This window comes from Bombina bombina, chromosome 2 (assembly GCF_027579735.1).
Source record: "Bombina bombina isolate aBomBom1 chromosome 2, aBomBom1.pri, whole genome shotgun sequence".
Taxonomy (NCBI): Eukaryota; Metazoa; Chordata; class Amphibia; order Anura; family Bombinatoridae; genus Bombina; species Bombina bombina.
In genome coordinates this window covers 1,109,053,788-1,109,071,325 of record NC_069500.1, presented here as the reverse complement: position 1 = coordinate 1,109,071,325, position 17,538 = coordinate 1,109,053,788, and the positions used below count along the sequence as shown (strand labels likewise).

General features: G+C 40.5%; 1 protein-coding gene across 1 annotated transcript in view; it reads left to right on the top strand.

The window, feature by feature from the left end:
- The window catches only part of PLRG1 (pleiotropic regulator 1), a 204,430-nt gene that overhangs the window by 52,672 nt on the left and 134,220 nt on the right, over window positions 1–17,538 (top strand). Inside the window, exon 10 of the mRNA XM_053703756.1 lies at window positions 3,708–3,809. Within this exon, the coding sequence (XP_053559731.1) occupies window positions 3,708–3,809 (102 nt within the window). The remainder of the gene's footprint in view (window positions 1–3,707; window positions 3,810–17,538) is intronic.

Sequence of the window (17,538 nt, the reverse complement as noted above, 5' to 3'; positions counted from 1 at the left end):
TTCTTCTGCTAGAAGAGTTTTTGAGTTATCTGCTCTACAATGTACTCCACCCTATCTGGTGTTCCATTCAGATAAGGTTGTTTTGCGTACTAAGCCTGGTTTTCTACCAAAGGTTGTTTCCAACAAAAATATTAATCAGGAGATAGTTGTACCTTCTTTGTGTCTGAATCCAGTTTCAAAGAAGGAACGTTTGCTACACAATTTAGATGTAGTCCGTGCTCTAAAATTCTACTTAGAAGCTACAAAAGAGTTCAGACAAACTTCTTCTCTGTCGTCTACTCTGGTAAAAGGAGAGGTCAAAAAGCAACTTCTACCTCTCTTTCTTTTTGGCTTAAAAGCATCATCCGATTGGCTTATGAGACTGCCGGACGGCAGCCTCCTGAAAGAATCACAGCTCACTCCACTAGGGCTGTAGCTTCTACATGGGCCTTCAAGAAAGAGGCTTCTGTTGATCAGATATGTAAGGCAGCGACTTGGTCTTCACTGCACACTTGCCAAATTTTACAAATTTGATACTTTTGCTTCTTCGGAGGCTATTTTTGGGAGAAAGGTTTTGCAAGCCGTGGTGCCTTCCGTTTAGGTAACCTGATTTGCTCCCTCACTTCATCTGTGTCCTAAAGCTTTGGTATTGGTTCCCACAAGTAAGGATGACGCCGTGGACCGGACACACCAATGTTGGAGAAAACAGAATTTATGCTTACCTGATAAATTACTTTCTCCAACGGTGTGTCCGGTCCACGGCCCGCCCTGGTTTTTTTAATCAGGTCTGATGAATTATTTTCTCTAACTACAGTCACCACGACACCCTATGGTTTCTCCTATTTTTTCCTCCTGTCCGTCGGTCGAATGACTGGGGTGGGCGGAGCCTAGGAGGGACTATATGGCCAGCTTTGCTGGGACTCTTTGCCATTTCCTGTTGGGGAAGAGATATTCCCACAAGTAAGGATGACGCCGTGGACCGGACACACCGTTGGAGAAAGTAATTTATCAGGTAAGCATAAATTCTGTTTTGTTGTTTGTATTGTAATGCTCTCAGCCTGTATTGAACAATGAGAAATATGTACTTTAAGATTCTGTACATTTTAATGCATTTTTTGAAAAATGTATATTTAAGTTATTTAAAACAAAATTGTGATTAAAATCGCAATCGCCATATTTAATTTTTTCCCATATTGCCCAGCCCTAGTCTGAACCAGCGGTTGCTGTCAACCCCACAAAGTCTTCAAAAGTGGATAGAGTCTATGATTCCCCATCTTCTGAGGAGGTTTTTCCTGTACCAAGGAAGATGTCTGAAATTATTGTTTAGGAATGGGACAAACCAGGGGTTCCTTTTTTGTTCCCTTCCCCTGTTTTTAAGAAGATGTTTTCTGTGGCTGACTCTATTCGTGACTCATGGCGCACTGTTCCAAAAGTAGAAGGAGCTATTTCTACTCTTGCTAAGAGAACTACTATTCCTATAGAGGATAGTTGCTCTTTTAAGGACACAATGGACAAGAAGCTAGAGGCTTACTTAAAAAAAGATTTATGTCCATCAAGGATTGCAGTGGCAACCAGCAGCGATTATTGCTACTGTTGCAGGAGCTGCATCTTATTGGTGCAATGCGTTATCTGATCTTATTACAGAGGAAACTACAGTAGAGGAGATCAAGATAGGATCAAAGCTCTTAAATTCACCAATACTTTGATCTGTGATACGCGATGTCCCAGACCCCTGGGTCTAATTATAATTTGGCAGTTTCCTTGTGTAAACTTCAGGCACCTTTTCACCCTTGTGTTTCTTCCTTTTTCATTTCCTTCAGCTGAATGACTGGGGGTGATGGGTAAGGCAGTTACACTTAACAGCTTTGCTGGGGTGCTCTTTGCCTCCTCCTGCTGGCCAGGAGTTGAATATCCCACTAATAATTGGAATGACGTTGTGGACTCTCCATGTCTGTCTGTTTTTTCGACTTTTATGGCTGATTTGGCTATTAAATGTCAAAATGCAAGGGTGGTGTTGTTAAAAACAATACTCCCATATATGAGTAGGGTGTATTTAAATAGATACAACATGCACTAATTCTACCTGTGCAGCTACTGGTGTTGATTAGCTCAGTCACCTTGTCTGTAACCAACAGTTCTCTGCAGATCCAGAGCTATACATCTAAACGGTGCTATGGGGTGAAAATCGTAGTTAGACTTGCAGGGTAACTAGTGCTAACAAATTAGAGCTTGTACTTTTGCATTACAATGTCCCTTTAAACATCTGAAGCATAACAATGTCTTTGAAATCATTGCTCTTCACAATGTGTATTCTGACATTTTCAAAGTAGTCAATGAATTGAAATTAAATGGACAAATATCACTTTTTATTGATCAGGATTTTGGAAAAATTGTGGACCATCTATGCTTCAGAATAATTATCTCGTTTAGACAATAACATGAGCTTTTTTTTTTCCTTAAAGGTATTTTTATTTTTAATATGGAAACTTAGTGCATCATTTAACTATAATTGTTTAGTGGGTTTTGTTATAAATTGTAATACTGCCTGTGTGTATTTTGTTTTACTTTGTAGCATTTTGTTATTATTCTATATTTTAGTTTTGAAGGAATGTATATACAGTTTTTTCTTGAAAGGTGTATCCAGTCCACGGATTCATCCTTACTTGTGGGATATTCTCATTCCCTACAGGAAGTGGCAAAGAGAGCACACAGCAAAGCTGTCCATATAGCTCCCCCTCTGGCTCCGCCCCCCAGTCATTCTCTTTGCCGCTCTAACAAGTAGCATCTCCATGGGAGGGTAAAGTGAATGTGGTGTTAATCCAGCTTCTAAGAAGGAATGGCTTTTATACAATCTTGATGTGGTTCGTGCTTTGAAATTCTATTTACAAGCAACTAAGGATTTCAGACGAACATCTTTGTTGTCTATTCTGGTAAGAGGAGAGGTCAAAAAGCGACGGCTACCTCTCTTTCCTTCTGGTTGAAAAGCATCATCCGATTGGCTTATGAGACTGCTGGGCAGCAGCCTCCTGAACGAATTACAGCTCATTCCACCAGAGCTGTGGCTTCCACTTGGGCCATCAAGAATGAGGCTTCTGTTGAACAGATTTGTAAGGCAGCGACTTGGTCTTCACTGCATACTTTTGCCAAATTTTACAAATTGGATACTTTTGCTTCTTCGGAGGCTATTTTTGGGAGAAAGGTTTTGCAAGCAGTGGTGCCTTCCGTTTAGGTTACCTGTCTTGTTCCCTCCCTTCATCCGTGTCCTAAAGCTTTGGTATTGGTATCCCACAAGTAAGGATGAGTCCGTGGACTGGATACACCTTGCAAGAGAAAACAGAATTTATGCTTACCTGATAAATTACTTTCTCTTGCGGTGTATCCAGTCCACGGCCCGCCCTGGCAATTAAGTCAGGTTAAAAATTCTTGTTTAAACTACAGTCACCACTGCACCCTGTGGTTTCTCCTTTTTCTCCTAACCGTCGGTCGAATGGCTGGGGGGCGGAGCCTGAGCGGGAGCTATATGGACAGCTTTGCTGTGTGCTCTCTTTGCCACTTCCTGTAGGGAATGAGAATATCCCACAAGTAAGGATGAATCCGTGGACTGGATACACCGCAAGAGAAAGTAATTTATCAGGTAAGCATAAATTCTGTTTTTTTGATTTTTTTTTTATCTTTGGTTTATACAAGAAAGTTTAACACATGCGTTTTTTCTTTTTCTTTTTCAATAGGTCATCAGACACTACCATGGTCATCTAAGTGCAGTCTATGGACTTGATTTGCACCCTACTATTGATGTACTTGTGACCTGTAGTAGAGACTCAACAGCTCGTGTAAGTAACTTCTGCAGGTTTTCATCTTTAGAACATGTCTGTATGCAAACACATATATACATGAAAAACTTGTTTTACTGCAAGAGTTTACGTTCTCACTAAAAAAAAGGAAGATTTTATCCTCTTAATTGAAACTTGAAATATAAAATGTGACCTCTATAATGTTCAGGTTTCTTTCAGCCAATAATTTTCTATATATAAACACACTTAAATTTAATGAGCTGCAAGTCTCTGTAAATGCTGGTATTTTCTAATAATAAAGTAAAATGTGAGATTTGAACCTATGAAAAGCAAGATGCTGTGTTTTGCGAGCGATCTAGATTTTTGTGTTAAAACCTTTTTAGTTTCACAGTACAGAGAACTAGGCTGTCCAGCATGTACACAACTTAGTTGTTCGCAAACAGTCTATAGATAACTCACTAACTGCACATTTGTTTGTATTTGTGTTCTTGCTGTAATGACAGTTATTTTCTTTTATAAACATAGTACACTTCAGTCTGAGTTCTGATGCAGAGCTGTTAAACGTTGTTAAAAAAAAAGTTTAATTCTTTTGGCTAGAAAGAACATGTGATGCTTAGTTTATCAGCAAGCTACTTTTAACAGTTTTGGGATATAAAGTTGCATCATACAGGAAAGTCTTTAAGGGGATACTAAACACTAAATACATTCCATGCACTTCCCACCAATTATGGATGTTGCCATATTGGAACTGTATCTGAAGTGAGTTACTGCACATGTGCAGCACTGGAATGTAGTAAAAAAAATAGTTTTCAACATGGCGGCATACATGACTTGGGGGGGTAGGAAATATAACCTTAGTACTATTCTTATAAAATGTATTTAGTTTTTAATGGTCCTTGAATACACCAAACAGGGAAATGTAAAAGTAAACTAATATATATATTGCTCATAAGTTTATATACCCTGGCAGAATTTATGATTTCTTGGCCATTTTTCAGAAAATATGAATGATAACACACAAACTTTTTTCATTCATGTTTAGTGTTTGGCTGAAGCCATTTATTATCAATCAACTGTGTTTACTCTTTTTAAATCATAATGACAACAGAAACTACCCAAATGACCCTGATCAAAAGTTTACATACCCTGGTGATTTTGGCCTGGTAACATGCACACAAGTATACACAAAGGAATTTGAATGGTAACCATCCTTACCTGTGATCTGTTTGCTTGTAATTAGTGTGTGTGTGTGTGTGTGTGTGTGTGTGTGTGTGTAATAGGTCAATGAGTTTCTGGACTCTTGACAGTCCCTTGCATCTTTCATCCAGTGCTGCACTGACGTTTCTGGATTCTGAGTCATGGGGAAAGCAAAAGAATTGTCAAAGGAACTGCGGGAAAAGGTAGTTGAACTATATAAAACAGGAAAGGGATATAAAAAGATATCCAAGGAATTGAGAATGCCAATCAGCAGTGTTCAAATTCCAATCAAGAAGTGGAAAATGAGGGGTTCTGTTGAAACCAAACCATGGTCGGGTGGACAAATTAAAATTTCAGCCACAACTGCCAGGACAATTGTTCGGAATGCAAAGAAAACCCCACAAATAACAGGTGAAATACAGGACTCTCTGAAAACATGTGGTGGGGCTGTTTCAAGATGCACAATAAGGAGGCACTTGAATAAAGATGGGCTGCATGGTCGAGTCACCAGAAGAAAGCCATTACTACGCAAATGCCACAAAGTATCCCGCTTACAATACACCAGACAGCACAGAGACAAGCCTCCAACCTTCTGGCACAGTCATTTGGAGTGATGAGACCAAAATTGAGCTTTTTGGGCACAAGCATAAACGCTACATTTGGCCTATGAGGAAAGGTACACCATTCCTACTGTGAAACACGGAGGTAGATCGCTGATGTTTTGGGGATGTGTGAGCTACAAAGGCACAGGAAATTTGATCAGAATTGATAGCAAGATGAATGCAGTATGTTATCAAAAAATACTAGAGTAAATTTGCATTCATCAGCCCGGAAGCTGCCCATGGGACGTACTTGGACATTCCTACATGACAATGATCCTAAACACAAGGCCAAGTCGACCTGTCGTTGGCTACAGCAGAATAAAGTGAAGGTTCTGGAGTGGCCATCTCAGTCTCCTGACCTCCATATCATTGAGCCACTCTGTGGAGATCTCAAACGTGTAGTTCATGCAAGACAGCCCACAAATTTACAGGAACTGGAGACTTTTTGCCAGGAAGAATGGGCAGCTTTACCATCTACAAATACCACAAAAGACTTCAAGCTGTCATTGATGTTAAAGGGGGCAATACACGGTTTTAAGAACTGGGGTATGTAAACTTTTGATCAGAGTCATTTGGGTAGTTAATGTTGTCATTATGATTTAAAGAGTAAACACAGTTGATTGATAATAAATGGCTTCAACCAAACACTAACCATGAGTGAAAGAAATTTTTTTGTGTTATTCATATTCTCTGAAAAATGGCCAAGAAATCATAAATTCTGCCGGGGTTGGAGTATAAATTAAAATTATTTTAACGTTAGTACTTTTCTCACAGCCAGTGTTGCATAAGGGAAACCTAGGTTTCATCATGGTTGTGACCTTTACTTTATAGGGTTAATTTAAGCTTTGTATATACATCATCATTAAGTATGTGCAAAATTAGAATATTTGTCAAATGAATTCCAAATATGGCCGCAGGGAGCAGCATTCAGATATTTGCACATACCTAATCATCATAGCATGCATTTATTTATTTTAAGAGTAAATCCACTTTTAGTCATCAAAAAGCAATTTTTTTTTCCTCATGTGGTCTGTCTGGTCCAAAAACAAGATTATGCATGAGCTACATGTCAGCTCTAAATGTGAATACAGTTAAACTCTGTACCTACAACAAGACTGATAAAATAAAATGTTATAATAAATCAAGGGACGGTCGTAAATTGGTTATATTGATGATGTCTGAATGTTGATATAAATGCTCATATAACACATTTAGAAGCTTTAAAAAGCTTTATCTTCAAAAATAAGCAAAATTTTAACAAAGCAGAACCGAGTGTAACATTCCTCACAAGGTCCATTTAACTTCCAAATTTCATATGGTCTAAGGAAGTAGTTGTTGTTGCTGCTGTTTTGTTTTTTTACCCATGTCTTGCTGCTGTTTTGTTTTTTTACCCATGTCTTGCTGCTGTTTTGTTTATACCCTTGCCTTGCTGCTGTTTTTGTTTATACCCCTGCCTTTCTGCTGTTTTTGTTTATACCCCTGCCTTTCTGCTGTTTTTGTTTATACCCTTGCCTTTCTGCTATTTTTGGTTATACCCTTGCCTTGCTGACGTTTTGTTTATACCCTTGCCTTGCTGCTATTTCTTTCCATAAGGTAGGGAGAGTCCACTACTTCATTCCTTACTGTTGGGAAATACAACACCGGCCACCAGGAGGTGGCAAAGACACCCCAGCCAAAGGCCCAAATATCCTTTCCACTTCCCCTATCCCCCCAGTCATTCTTTGCCTTTAGTCACTAGAGGAGGATGGCAGAGAAGTGTCAGAAGATTTGTATAGTCCTTAACAGGTATGTTCCCTTCAAGAGAGGACTGGAGTTTTAAGTAATCGTATAAACCTCTCAGTGAAAGTATTGATGAAAGGTAGAGTCTGGAGATGCAGGGAAAGTTTTTTTTCTGCGAAGCTATCCAGGCTGTATAACCACTCCTGAGCAATCAGTGTTAACAAGTTACACTGCTTGCTTTTCCACACTCCCTGTCAAAGCATCGCAACAAGGCTGTCACACTTGAAAGGCTGTATCTGTTCCACAGCATGGATCCTAGTGGGTAAGTCTGTTTTACTTTCATATAGCAGGGGCGCCTTATATAAAATCACAGTGTGACTCCTCTATACCTCAGTTGGATCAAGGGTTAATATCTCCTTAGTTTGAGTTTATTGGGAACAGTTTGGGAAGCTTATATACTGCTTTAACATTTGTGAAGAACATTTTCAGAGCTCATTTGTACTCATGTGTACTTTGAGCTGGAACAGGCAGGTTTCACTTTTGTGAGTTGTGCAACCCCTAATAGCTTTGCGCACTTTTTCATAGCAGAGGAGGTTCTGCCTTGGGCACCATGTGACCGGTTATGTCTTCATTCACTTCCTTTCGATCCTGCTGCAGACAAAACTCCTGAGGAGCGTTTCTTGATATCCTGTCTGGGTCTAGGAGGTGGTGAGTGCCCCAGCCATTGGTTGTGTAAAGGTGCCTTTCTATATTTAAAACATTTATTTTTGTATCATTTTTCTCTTTATACTGTTGGATTACATTCCTACTATGGAGGACTGTGTTTTTTACTGAAGGAGGTCCTATCTACGCTAGAGGTTCTAGAAGCTAAGCTACCTGGGGAACCTAAGATCCCTAAATTAGATAGGGTTTATGAAGACAGGATGGTCCCACAAACTTTTCCGGTCCTAGTTTGTATGGCGAACATTATTAGTAACGAATGGGGAAAAAATTGGAACATCCTTTTCTCCCTCGGCTACTTTAAAAAAAATGTGTTCCCGGTCTCTAATTCTCAATTAGAGCTGTGGGCTCCATCCCTAAGGTGGATGGCACTGTTTAGACGCTAGCTAAGCAGACTACTATCCCTCTTGAGGATAGCTCTTCCTTTAGAGAACCTATGGATAAGAAGTTGGAAACTTTCCTAAGAAGAATGTTCCAACACACAGGATTTATTTCATGTAATTAGCAAGAGTCCATGAGCTAGTGACGTATGGGATATACATTCCTACCAGGAGGGGCAAAGTTTCCCAAACCTTAAAATGCCTATAAATACACCCCTCACCACACCCACAATTCAGTTTTACAAACTTTGCCTCCTATGGAGGTGGTGAAGTAAGTTTGTGCTAGATTCTACGTTGATATGCGCTCCGCAGCAAGTTGGGGTCCGGTTTTCCTCTGTGTGCAGTGAATGTCAGAGGGATGTGAGGAGAGTATTGCCTATTTGAATTCAATGATCTCCTTCTACGGGGTCTATTTCATAGGTTCTCTGTTATCGGTCGTGGAGATTCATCTCTTACCTCCCTTTTCAGATCGACGATATACTCTTATATATATATACCATTACCTCTGCTGATTTTCGTTTCAGTACTGGTTTGGCTTTCTACAAACATGTAGATGAGTGTCCTGGGGTAAGTAAGTCTTATTTTCTGTGACACTCTAAAGCTATGGTTGGGCACTTTTTTATAAAGTTCTAAATATATGTATTCAAACATTTATTTGCCTTGACTCAGGATGTTCAACATTCCTTTTTTTCAGACAGTCAGTTTCATATTTGGGATAATGCATTTGAATCAATCATTTTTTCTTACCTTAAAAAATTTGACTTTTTCCCTGTGGGCTGTTAGGCTCGCGGGGGCTGAAAATGCTTCATTTTATTGCGTCATTCTTGGCGTGGACTTTTTTGGCGCAAAAAATCTTTTCTGTTTCCGGCGTCATACGTGTCGCCGGAAGTTGCGTCATTTTTTTGACGTTCTTTTGCGCCAAAAATGTTGGCGTTCCGGATGTGGCGTCATTTTTGGGGCCAAAAGCATTTAGGCGCCAAATAATGTGGGCGTCTTATTTGGCGCTAAAAAAATATGGGCGTCGCTTTTGTCTCCACATTATTTAAGTCTCATTATTTATTGCTTCTGGTTGCTAGAAGCTTGTTCACTGGCATTTTTTCCCATTCCTGAAACTGTCATTTAAGGAATTTGATCAATTTTGCTTTATATGTTGTTTTTTCTATTACATATTGCAAGATGTTCCATGTTGCAACTGAGTCAGAAGATACTTCAGGAAAATCACTGCCCGGTGCTGGAGCTACCAAGCTAAGTGTATCTGCTATAAATTTTTGGTATCTGTTTCTCCAGCTGTTGTTTGTATTGCATGTCATGACAAACTTATTAATGCAGATAAAATTTCCTTTAGTACTGTTACATTACCTGTTGCTGTTCCGTCAACATCTAATTTTCAGAGTGTTCCTGATAAACATAAGAGATTTTATTTTTTTAAATCCATTAAGAAGGCTATGTCTGTTATTTCTCCTTCTAGTTTACATGAAAGTCTTTTAAAACTTCTCTTTTTTCAGATGAATTTTTAAATGAACATCATCATTCTGATACTGATAATGGTTCTTCTGGTTCAGAGGTTTCTGTCTCAGAGGTTGATGCTAATAAATCTTTGTATTTGTTCAAGATGGAATTTATTCGTTCTTTATTTAAAGAAGTATTAATTGCATTAGAAATAGAGGATTCTGGTCCTCTTGATACTAAATCTAAACGTTTAAATAAGGTTTTTAAATCTCCTGTAGTTATTCCAGAAGTGTTTAATCTCCCTGATGCTATTTCTGAAGTAATTTCCAGGGAATGGAATAATTTGGGTAATTCTTTTACTCCTTCTAAACGTTTAAGCAATTATATCCTGTGCCATCTGACAGATTAGAGTTTTTTGGGACAAAATCCCTAAGGTTTTGGGGCTGTCTCTACTCCTGCTAAATGTACTACTATTCCTACGGCAGATAGTACTTCATTTAAGGATCCTTTAGATAGGAAAATTGTATCCTTTCTAAGAAAAGCTTACTTATGTTCAGGTAATCTTCTTAGACCTGCTATATTTTTAGCGGATGTTGCTGCAGCTTCAACTTTTTGGTTAGAAGCTTTAGCGCAACAAGTAACAGATCATAATTTTATAGCATTATTATTCTATAACATGCTAATAATTTTATTGGTGATACCATCTTTTGATATCATTAGAGTTGATGTCAGGTATATGTCTCTAGCTATTTTAGCTAGAAAAGCTTTATGGATTAAACTTGGAATGCTGATATGTCTTCTAAGTCAACTTTGCTTTCCCTTTCTTTCCAGGGTAATAAATTATTATCTCAACTGTTTCTGGAAGGAAGGGAACTTTTTTACCAAAGGATAAAAAATCTAAGGTAAATTTAGGTCTAATAATCATTTTCGTTCCTTTCCTCACAACAAGGAACAAAAGCCTGATCCTTCATCCTCAGGAGCGGTATCAGTTTGGAAACTATTTCCAGTTTGGAATATATCCAAGCCTTATAGAAACCTATAGCCAGCTCCTAAGTACCCATGAAGGTGCGGCCCTTATTCCAGCTCAGCTGGTATGGGGCAGATTACGTTTTCTTCAAAGAAATTTGGATCAATTCCGTTCTCAATCTCTGGTTTCAGAACATTGTTTCAGAAAGGTACAGAATTGGCTTCAAGTTAAGGCCTCCTGCTAAGAGATTTTTTTCTTTCCCGTGTCCCAGTTAACACAGCAAAGGCTCAGCATTTCTGAATTGTGTTTCAGATCTAGAGTTGACTGGAGTAGTTATGCCAGTTCCAGTTCTGGAACAGGGGATGGGGTTTTATTTTATGTCTTCATTGTACCAAAGAAGGTCAATTCCTTCAGACCAGTTCCGGATCTATCAATATTGAATCGTTATGTAAGGATACCAACATTCAAGATGGTTACTGTAGGACTATCCTGCCTTTTGTTTAGCAAGGGCATTATATGTCTACAATAGATTTACAGGATGTGTATCTGCATATTCCGATTCATCCAGATCACTTTTAGTGTCTGAGATTCTCTTTTTAGACAAGCATTACCAGTTTTGTGGCTCTACCGTTTGGCCTAGCCTCAGTTCCAAGAATTTTTTTCAAAGGTTCTCGGTGCCCTTCTTTCTGTAATCAGAGAACAGGGTTTTGGTATTTCCTTATTTGGACGATATCTTGGTACTTGCTCAGTCTTCTCATTTTCGAAGAATCTCATACGAATCGACTTGTGTTGTTTCTTCAAGTTCATGGTTGGAGGATCAATTTACCAATCAGTTCATTGATTCCTCAGACAAGGGTAACCTTTTCTCCAACATAGGTGTGTCCGGTCCACGGCGTCATCCTTACTTGTGGGATATTCTCTTCCCCAACAGGAAATGGCAAAGAGCCCAGCAAAGCTGGTCACGTGATCCCTCCTAGGCTCCGCCTTCCCCAGTCATTCTCTTTGCCGTTGCACAGGCAACATCTCCACGGAGATGGCTAAGAGTTTTTTGGTGTTTAAATGTAGTTTTTATTCTTCAATCAAGAGTTTGTTATTTTAAAATCGTGCTGGTATGTACTATTTACTCTGAAACAGAAAAGAGATGAAGATTTCTGTTTGTAAGAGGAAAATGATTTTAGCAACCGTTACTAAAATCGATGGCTGTTTCCACACAGGACTGTTGAGATGAATGAACTTCAGTTGGGGGAAACAGTGAGCAGACTTTTGCTGCTTGAGGTATGACACATTTCTAACAAGACTTGGTAATGCTGGAAGCTGTCATTTTCCCTATGGGATCCGGTAAGCCATTTTCTTAGTTTTAAATATAAGAATAAAGGGCTTCACAAGGGCTTTAAAGACTGGTAGACATTTTTCTGGGCTAAAACGATTACTTTATAAGCATATTTAATGGTTTATAACTTTGAAGAGTTATTTTAATCTTGGGAATTCTGTTAAAAAAACGGCAGGCACTGTATTGGACACCTTTTTCACTGGGGGCCTTTTCTAGTCATAGGCAGAGCCTCATTTTCGCGCCACTAATGCGCAGTTGTTTTTGAGAAGCAAGGCATGCAGATGCATGTGTGAGGAGCTCAGATCCACTGAAAAAGCTTATTGAAGGCTTCATTTGGTATCGTATTCCCCTCTGGGCTTGGTTGGGTCTCAGCAAAGCAGATACCAGGGACTGTATAGGGGTTAAATGTAAAAACGGCTCCGGTTCCGTTATTTTAAGAGTTAAAGCTTTCAAATTTGGTGTGCAATACTTTTAAGGCTTTAAGACACTGTGGTGAAATTTTGGTGAATTTTGAACAATTCCTTCATACTTTTGCACATATTCAGTAATAAAGTGTGTTCAGTTTAAAATTTAAAGTGACAGTAACGGTTTTATTTTAAAACGTTTTTTGTGCTTTGTTATCAAGTTTATGCCTATTAACATGTCTGAACCATCAGATAGACGATGTTCTGTATGTTCGGAAGCCAAGGTTCCTCTCCATTTAAATATATGTGATGAATGTGACAAACAAAGTAGGGACAATGATGCCACTGATAATAATGTTGCCCAAAATGATTCCTTAAGTGAGGGGAGTAAGCATGGTACTGCATCATCTCCTTCTATGTCTACACCAGTCTTGCCCACTCAGGAGGTCCCTAGTTCATCTAGTGCGCCAATCCTCCTTACTATGCAACAATTAACGGCTGTAATGGATAATTCTATTAAAAACATTTTAGCCAAAATGCCCACTTATCAGCGAAAGCGCGACTGCTCTGTTTTAGATACTGAAGAGCATGAGGACGCTGATGATAATGGTTCTGACATGCCCTTACACCAGTCTGAAGGGGCCAGGGAGGTTTTGTCTGAGGGAGAAATTTCAGATTCAGGAAAAATTTCTCAACAAGCTGAACCTGACGTTATTACATTCAAATTTAAATTGGAACATCTCCGCGCTCTGCTTAAGGAGGTGTTATCTACTCTGGATGATTGTGACAATTTGGTCATTCCAGAGAAATTATGTAAGATGGACAAGTTCCTAGAGGTCCCGGTGCCCCCCGAAGCTTTTCCTATACCCAAGCGGGTGGCGGACATTGTAAATAAAGAATGGGAAAGGCCCGGCATACCTTTTGTCCCTCCCCCTATATTTAAGAAATTATTTCCTATGGTCGACCCCAGGAAGGACTTATGGCAGACAGTCCCCAAGGTCGAGGGGGCGGTTTCTACTCTAAACAAACGCACCACTATCCCTATAGAAGATAGTTGTGCTTTCAAAGATCCTATGGATAAAAAATTAGAGGGTTTGCTTAAAAAGATGTTTGTTCAGCAAGGTTACCTTCTACAACCAATTTCATGCATTGTTCCTGTCACTACAGCAGCGTGTTTCTGGTTCGAAGAACTAGAAAAGTCGCTCAATAAAGCATCTTCTTATGAGGAGGTTATGGACAGAGTTCAAGCACTTAAATTGGCTAACTCTTTTACCTTAGACGCCACTTTGCAATTAGCTAGATTAGCGGCGAAAAATTCAGGTTTTGCTATTGTGGCGCGCAGAGCGCTTTGGCTAAAGTCTTGGTCAGCGGATGTGTCCTCCAAGAACAAATTGCTTAACATCCCTTTCAAGGGGAAAACGCTGTTTGGCCCTGACTTGAAAGAGATTATTTCAGACATCACTGGGGGAAAGGGCCACGCCCTTCCTCAGGATAGGTCTTTTAAGGCTAAAAATAAAACAAATTTTCGTCCCTTTCGCAGAAACGGACCAGCCTCAAATTCTACATCCTCTAAGCAAGAGGGTAATTCTTCTCAAACCAAGCCAGCCTGGAGACCAATGCAAGGCTGGAACAAAGGTAAGCAGGCCAAGAAGCCTGCTACCGCTACTAAGACAGCATGAGATGCTGGCCCCCGATCCGGGACCGGATCTGGTGGGGGGCAGACTCTCTCTTCGCTCAGGCTTGGGCAAGAGATGTTCAGGATCCTTGGGCACTAGAAATAGTTTCTCAAGGTTATCTCCTGGAATTCAAGGAACTACCCCCAAGGGGAAGGTTCCACAGGTCTCAATTGTCTTCAGACCAAATAAAAAGACAGGCATTCTTACATTGTGTAGAAGACCTGTTAAAAATGGGAGTGATTCATCCTGTTCCATTAGGAGAACAAGGGATGGGGTTTTACTCCAATCTGTTCATAGTTCCCAAAAAAGAGGGAACATTCAGGCCAATTTTGGATCTCAAGATCCTAAACAAATTTCTCAGGGTTCCATCGTCCAAAATGGAAACCATTCGGACAATTCTTCCTACCATCCAGGAAGGTCAATTCATGACCACGGTGGATTTAAAGGATGCGTATCTACATATTCCTATCCACAAGGAACATCATCGGTTCCTAAGATTCGCCTTTCTGGACAAGCATTACCAGTTTGTGGCACTTCCATTCGGATTAGCCACTGCTCCAAGAATTTTCACAAAGGTACTAGGGTCCCTTCTAGCGGTGCTAAGGCCAAGGGGCATTGCAGTAGTACCTTACTTGGACGACATACTGATTCAAGAGTCGTCTCTGCCACAAGCAAAGGCTCATATGGACATTGTCCTAGCCTTTCTCAGATCTCACGGGTGGAAAGTGAACGTAGAAAAAAGTTTTCTATTCCCGTCAACAAGAGTTCCCTTCTTGGGAACAATAATAGACTCCTTAGAAATGAAGATTTTTCTGACAGAGGCCAGAAAATCAAAACTTCTAAGCTCTTGTCAAGTACTTCATTCTGTTCTTCTTCCTTCCATAGCGCAGTGCATGGAAGTAATAGGTTTGATGGTTGCGGCAATGGACATAGTTCCTTTTGCGCGAATTCATCTAAGACCATTACAACTGTGCATGCTCAGACAGTGGAATGGGGATTATACAGACTTGTCCCCGACGATCCAAGTAGATCAGAGGACCAGAGATTCACTCCGTTGGTGGCTGACCCTGGACAACCTGTCTCAAGGGATGAGCTTCCGCAGACCAGAGTGGGTCATTGTCACGACCGACGCCAGTCTGGTGGGCTGGGGCGTGGTCTGGAAACCCCTGAAAGCTCAGGGTCTATGGTCTCGGGAAGAATCTCTTCTCCCGATAAACATTCTGGAACTGAGAGCGATATTCAATGCTCTCAAGGCTTGGCCTCAACTAGCAAAGGCCAAATTCATAAGGTTTCAATCAGACAACATGACGACTGTTGCATATATCAACCATCAGGGGGGAACAAGAAGTTCCCTGGCGATGGAAGAAGTGACCAAAGTAATTCAATGGGCGGAGATTCACTCCTGCCACTTGTCTGCAATCCACATCCCAGGAGTGGAAAATTGGGAAGCGGATTTTCTGAGTCGTCAGACATTTCATCCGGGGGAGTGGGAACTCCACCCGGAAATCTTTGCCCACATAACTCAATTATGGGGCATTCCAGACATGGATCTGATGGCGTCTCGTCAGAACTTCAAGGTTCCTTGCTACGGGTCCAGATCCAGGGATCCCAAGGCGACTCTAGTAGATGCACTAGTAGCGCCCTGGACCTTCAACCTAGCTTATGTATTCCCACCGTTTCCTCTCATTCCCAGGCTGGTAGCCAGGATCAATCAGGAGAGGGCTTCGGTGATCTTGATAGCTCCTGCGTGGCCACGCAGAACTTGGTATGCAGACCTGGTGAATATGTCATCGGCTCCACCATGGAAGCTACCTTTGAGACGGGACCTTCTTGTTCAAGGTCCGTTCGAACATCCGAATCTGGCTTCACTCCAACTGACTGCTTGGAGATTGAACGCTTGATTTTATCAAAGCGTGGGTTCTCAGATTCTGTCATTGATACTTTTATTCAGGCTAGAAAGCCTGTAACTAGAAAAATTTACCATAAAGTATGGAAAAAATATATCTGTTGGTGCGAATCGAAAGGATTCCCATGGAACAAGATAAAAATTCCTAAGATTCTATCCTTTCTACAAGAGGGTTTGGAGAAAGGATTATCTGAAAGTTCTTTGAAGGGACAGATTTCTGCTTTATCTGTTTTACTTCACAAAAAGCTGGCGGCTGTGCCAGATGTTCAAGCTTTTGTTCAGGCTCTGGTTAGAATCAAGCCTGTTTACAAACCTTTGACTCCTCCTTGGAGTCTCAATTTAGTTCTTTCAGTTCTTCAAGGGGTTCCGTTTGAACCCTTACATTCCGTAGATATTAAGTTATTATCTTGGAAAGTTTTGTTTTTGGTTGCAATTTCTTCTGCTAGAAGAGTTTCAGAGTTATCTGCTCTGCAGTGTTCTCCTCCTTATCTGGTGTTCCATGCAGATAAGGTGGTTTTGCGTACTAAACCTGGTTTTCTTCCGAAAGTTGTTTCTAACAAAAATATTAACCAGGAGATAGTTGTGCCTTCTTTGTGTCCGAATCCAGTTTCAAAGAAGGAACGTTTGTTGCACAATTTGGATGTAGTTCGTGCTCTAAAATTCTATTTAGAGGCTACAAAGGATTTCAGACAAACATCTTCCTTGTTTGTTGTTTATTCTGGTAAAAGGAGAGGTCAAAAAGCAACTTCTACCTCTCTCTCTTTTTGGCTTAAAAGCATCATCCGATTGGCTTATGAGACTGCCGGACGGCAGCCTCCTGAAAGAATCACAGCTCATTCCGCTAGGGCTGTGACTTCCACATGGGCCTTCAAGAACGAGGCTTCTGTTGATCAGATATGTAAGGCAGCGACTTGGTCTTCACTGCACACTTTTACCAAATTTTACAAATTTGATACTTTTGCTTCTTCTGAGGCTATTTTTGGGAGAAAGGTTTTGCAAGCCGTGGTGCCTTCCATCTAGGTGACCTGATTTGCTCCCTCCCATCATCCGTGTCCTAAAGCTTTGGTATTGGTTCCCACAAGTAAGGATGACGCCGTGGACCGGACACACCTATGTTGGAGAAAACAGAATTTATGCTTGCCTGATAAATTACTTTCTCCAACGGTGTGTCCGGTCCACGGCCCGCCCTGGTTTTTTAATCAGGTCTGATGAATTATTTTCTCTAACTACAGTCACCACGGTATCATATGATTTCTCCTATGCATATTCCTCCTTTACGTTGGTCGAATGACTGGGGAAGGCGGAGCCTAGGAGGGATCATGTGACCAGCTTTGCTGGGCTCTTTGCCATTTCCTGTTGGGGAAGAGAATATCCCACAAGTAAGGATGACGCCGTGGACCGGACACACCGTTGGAGAA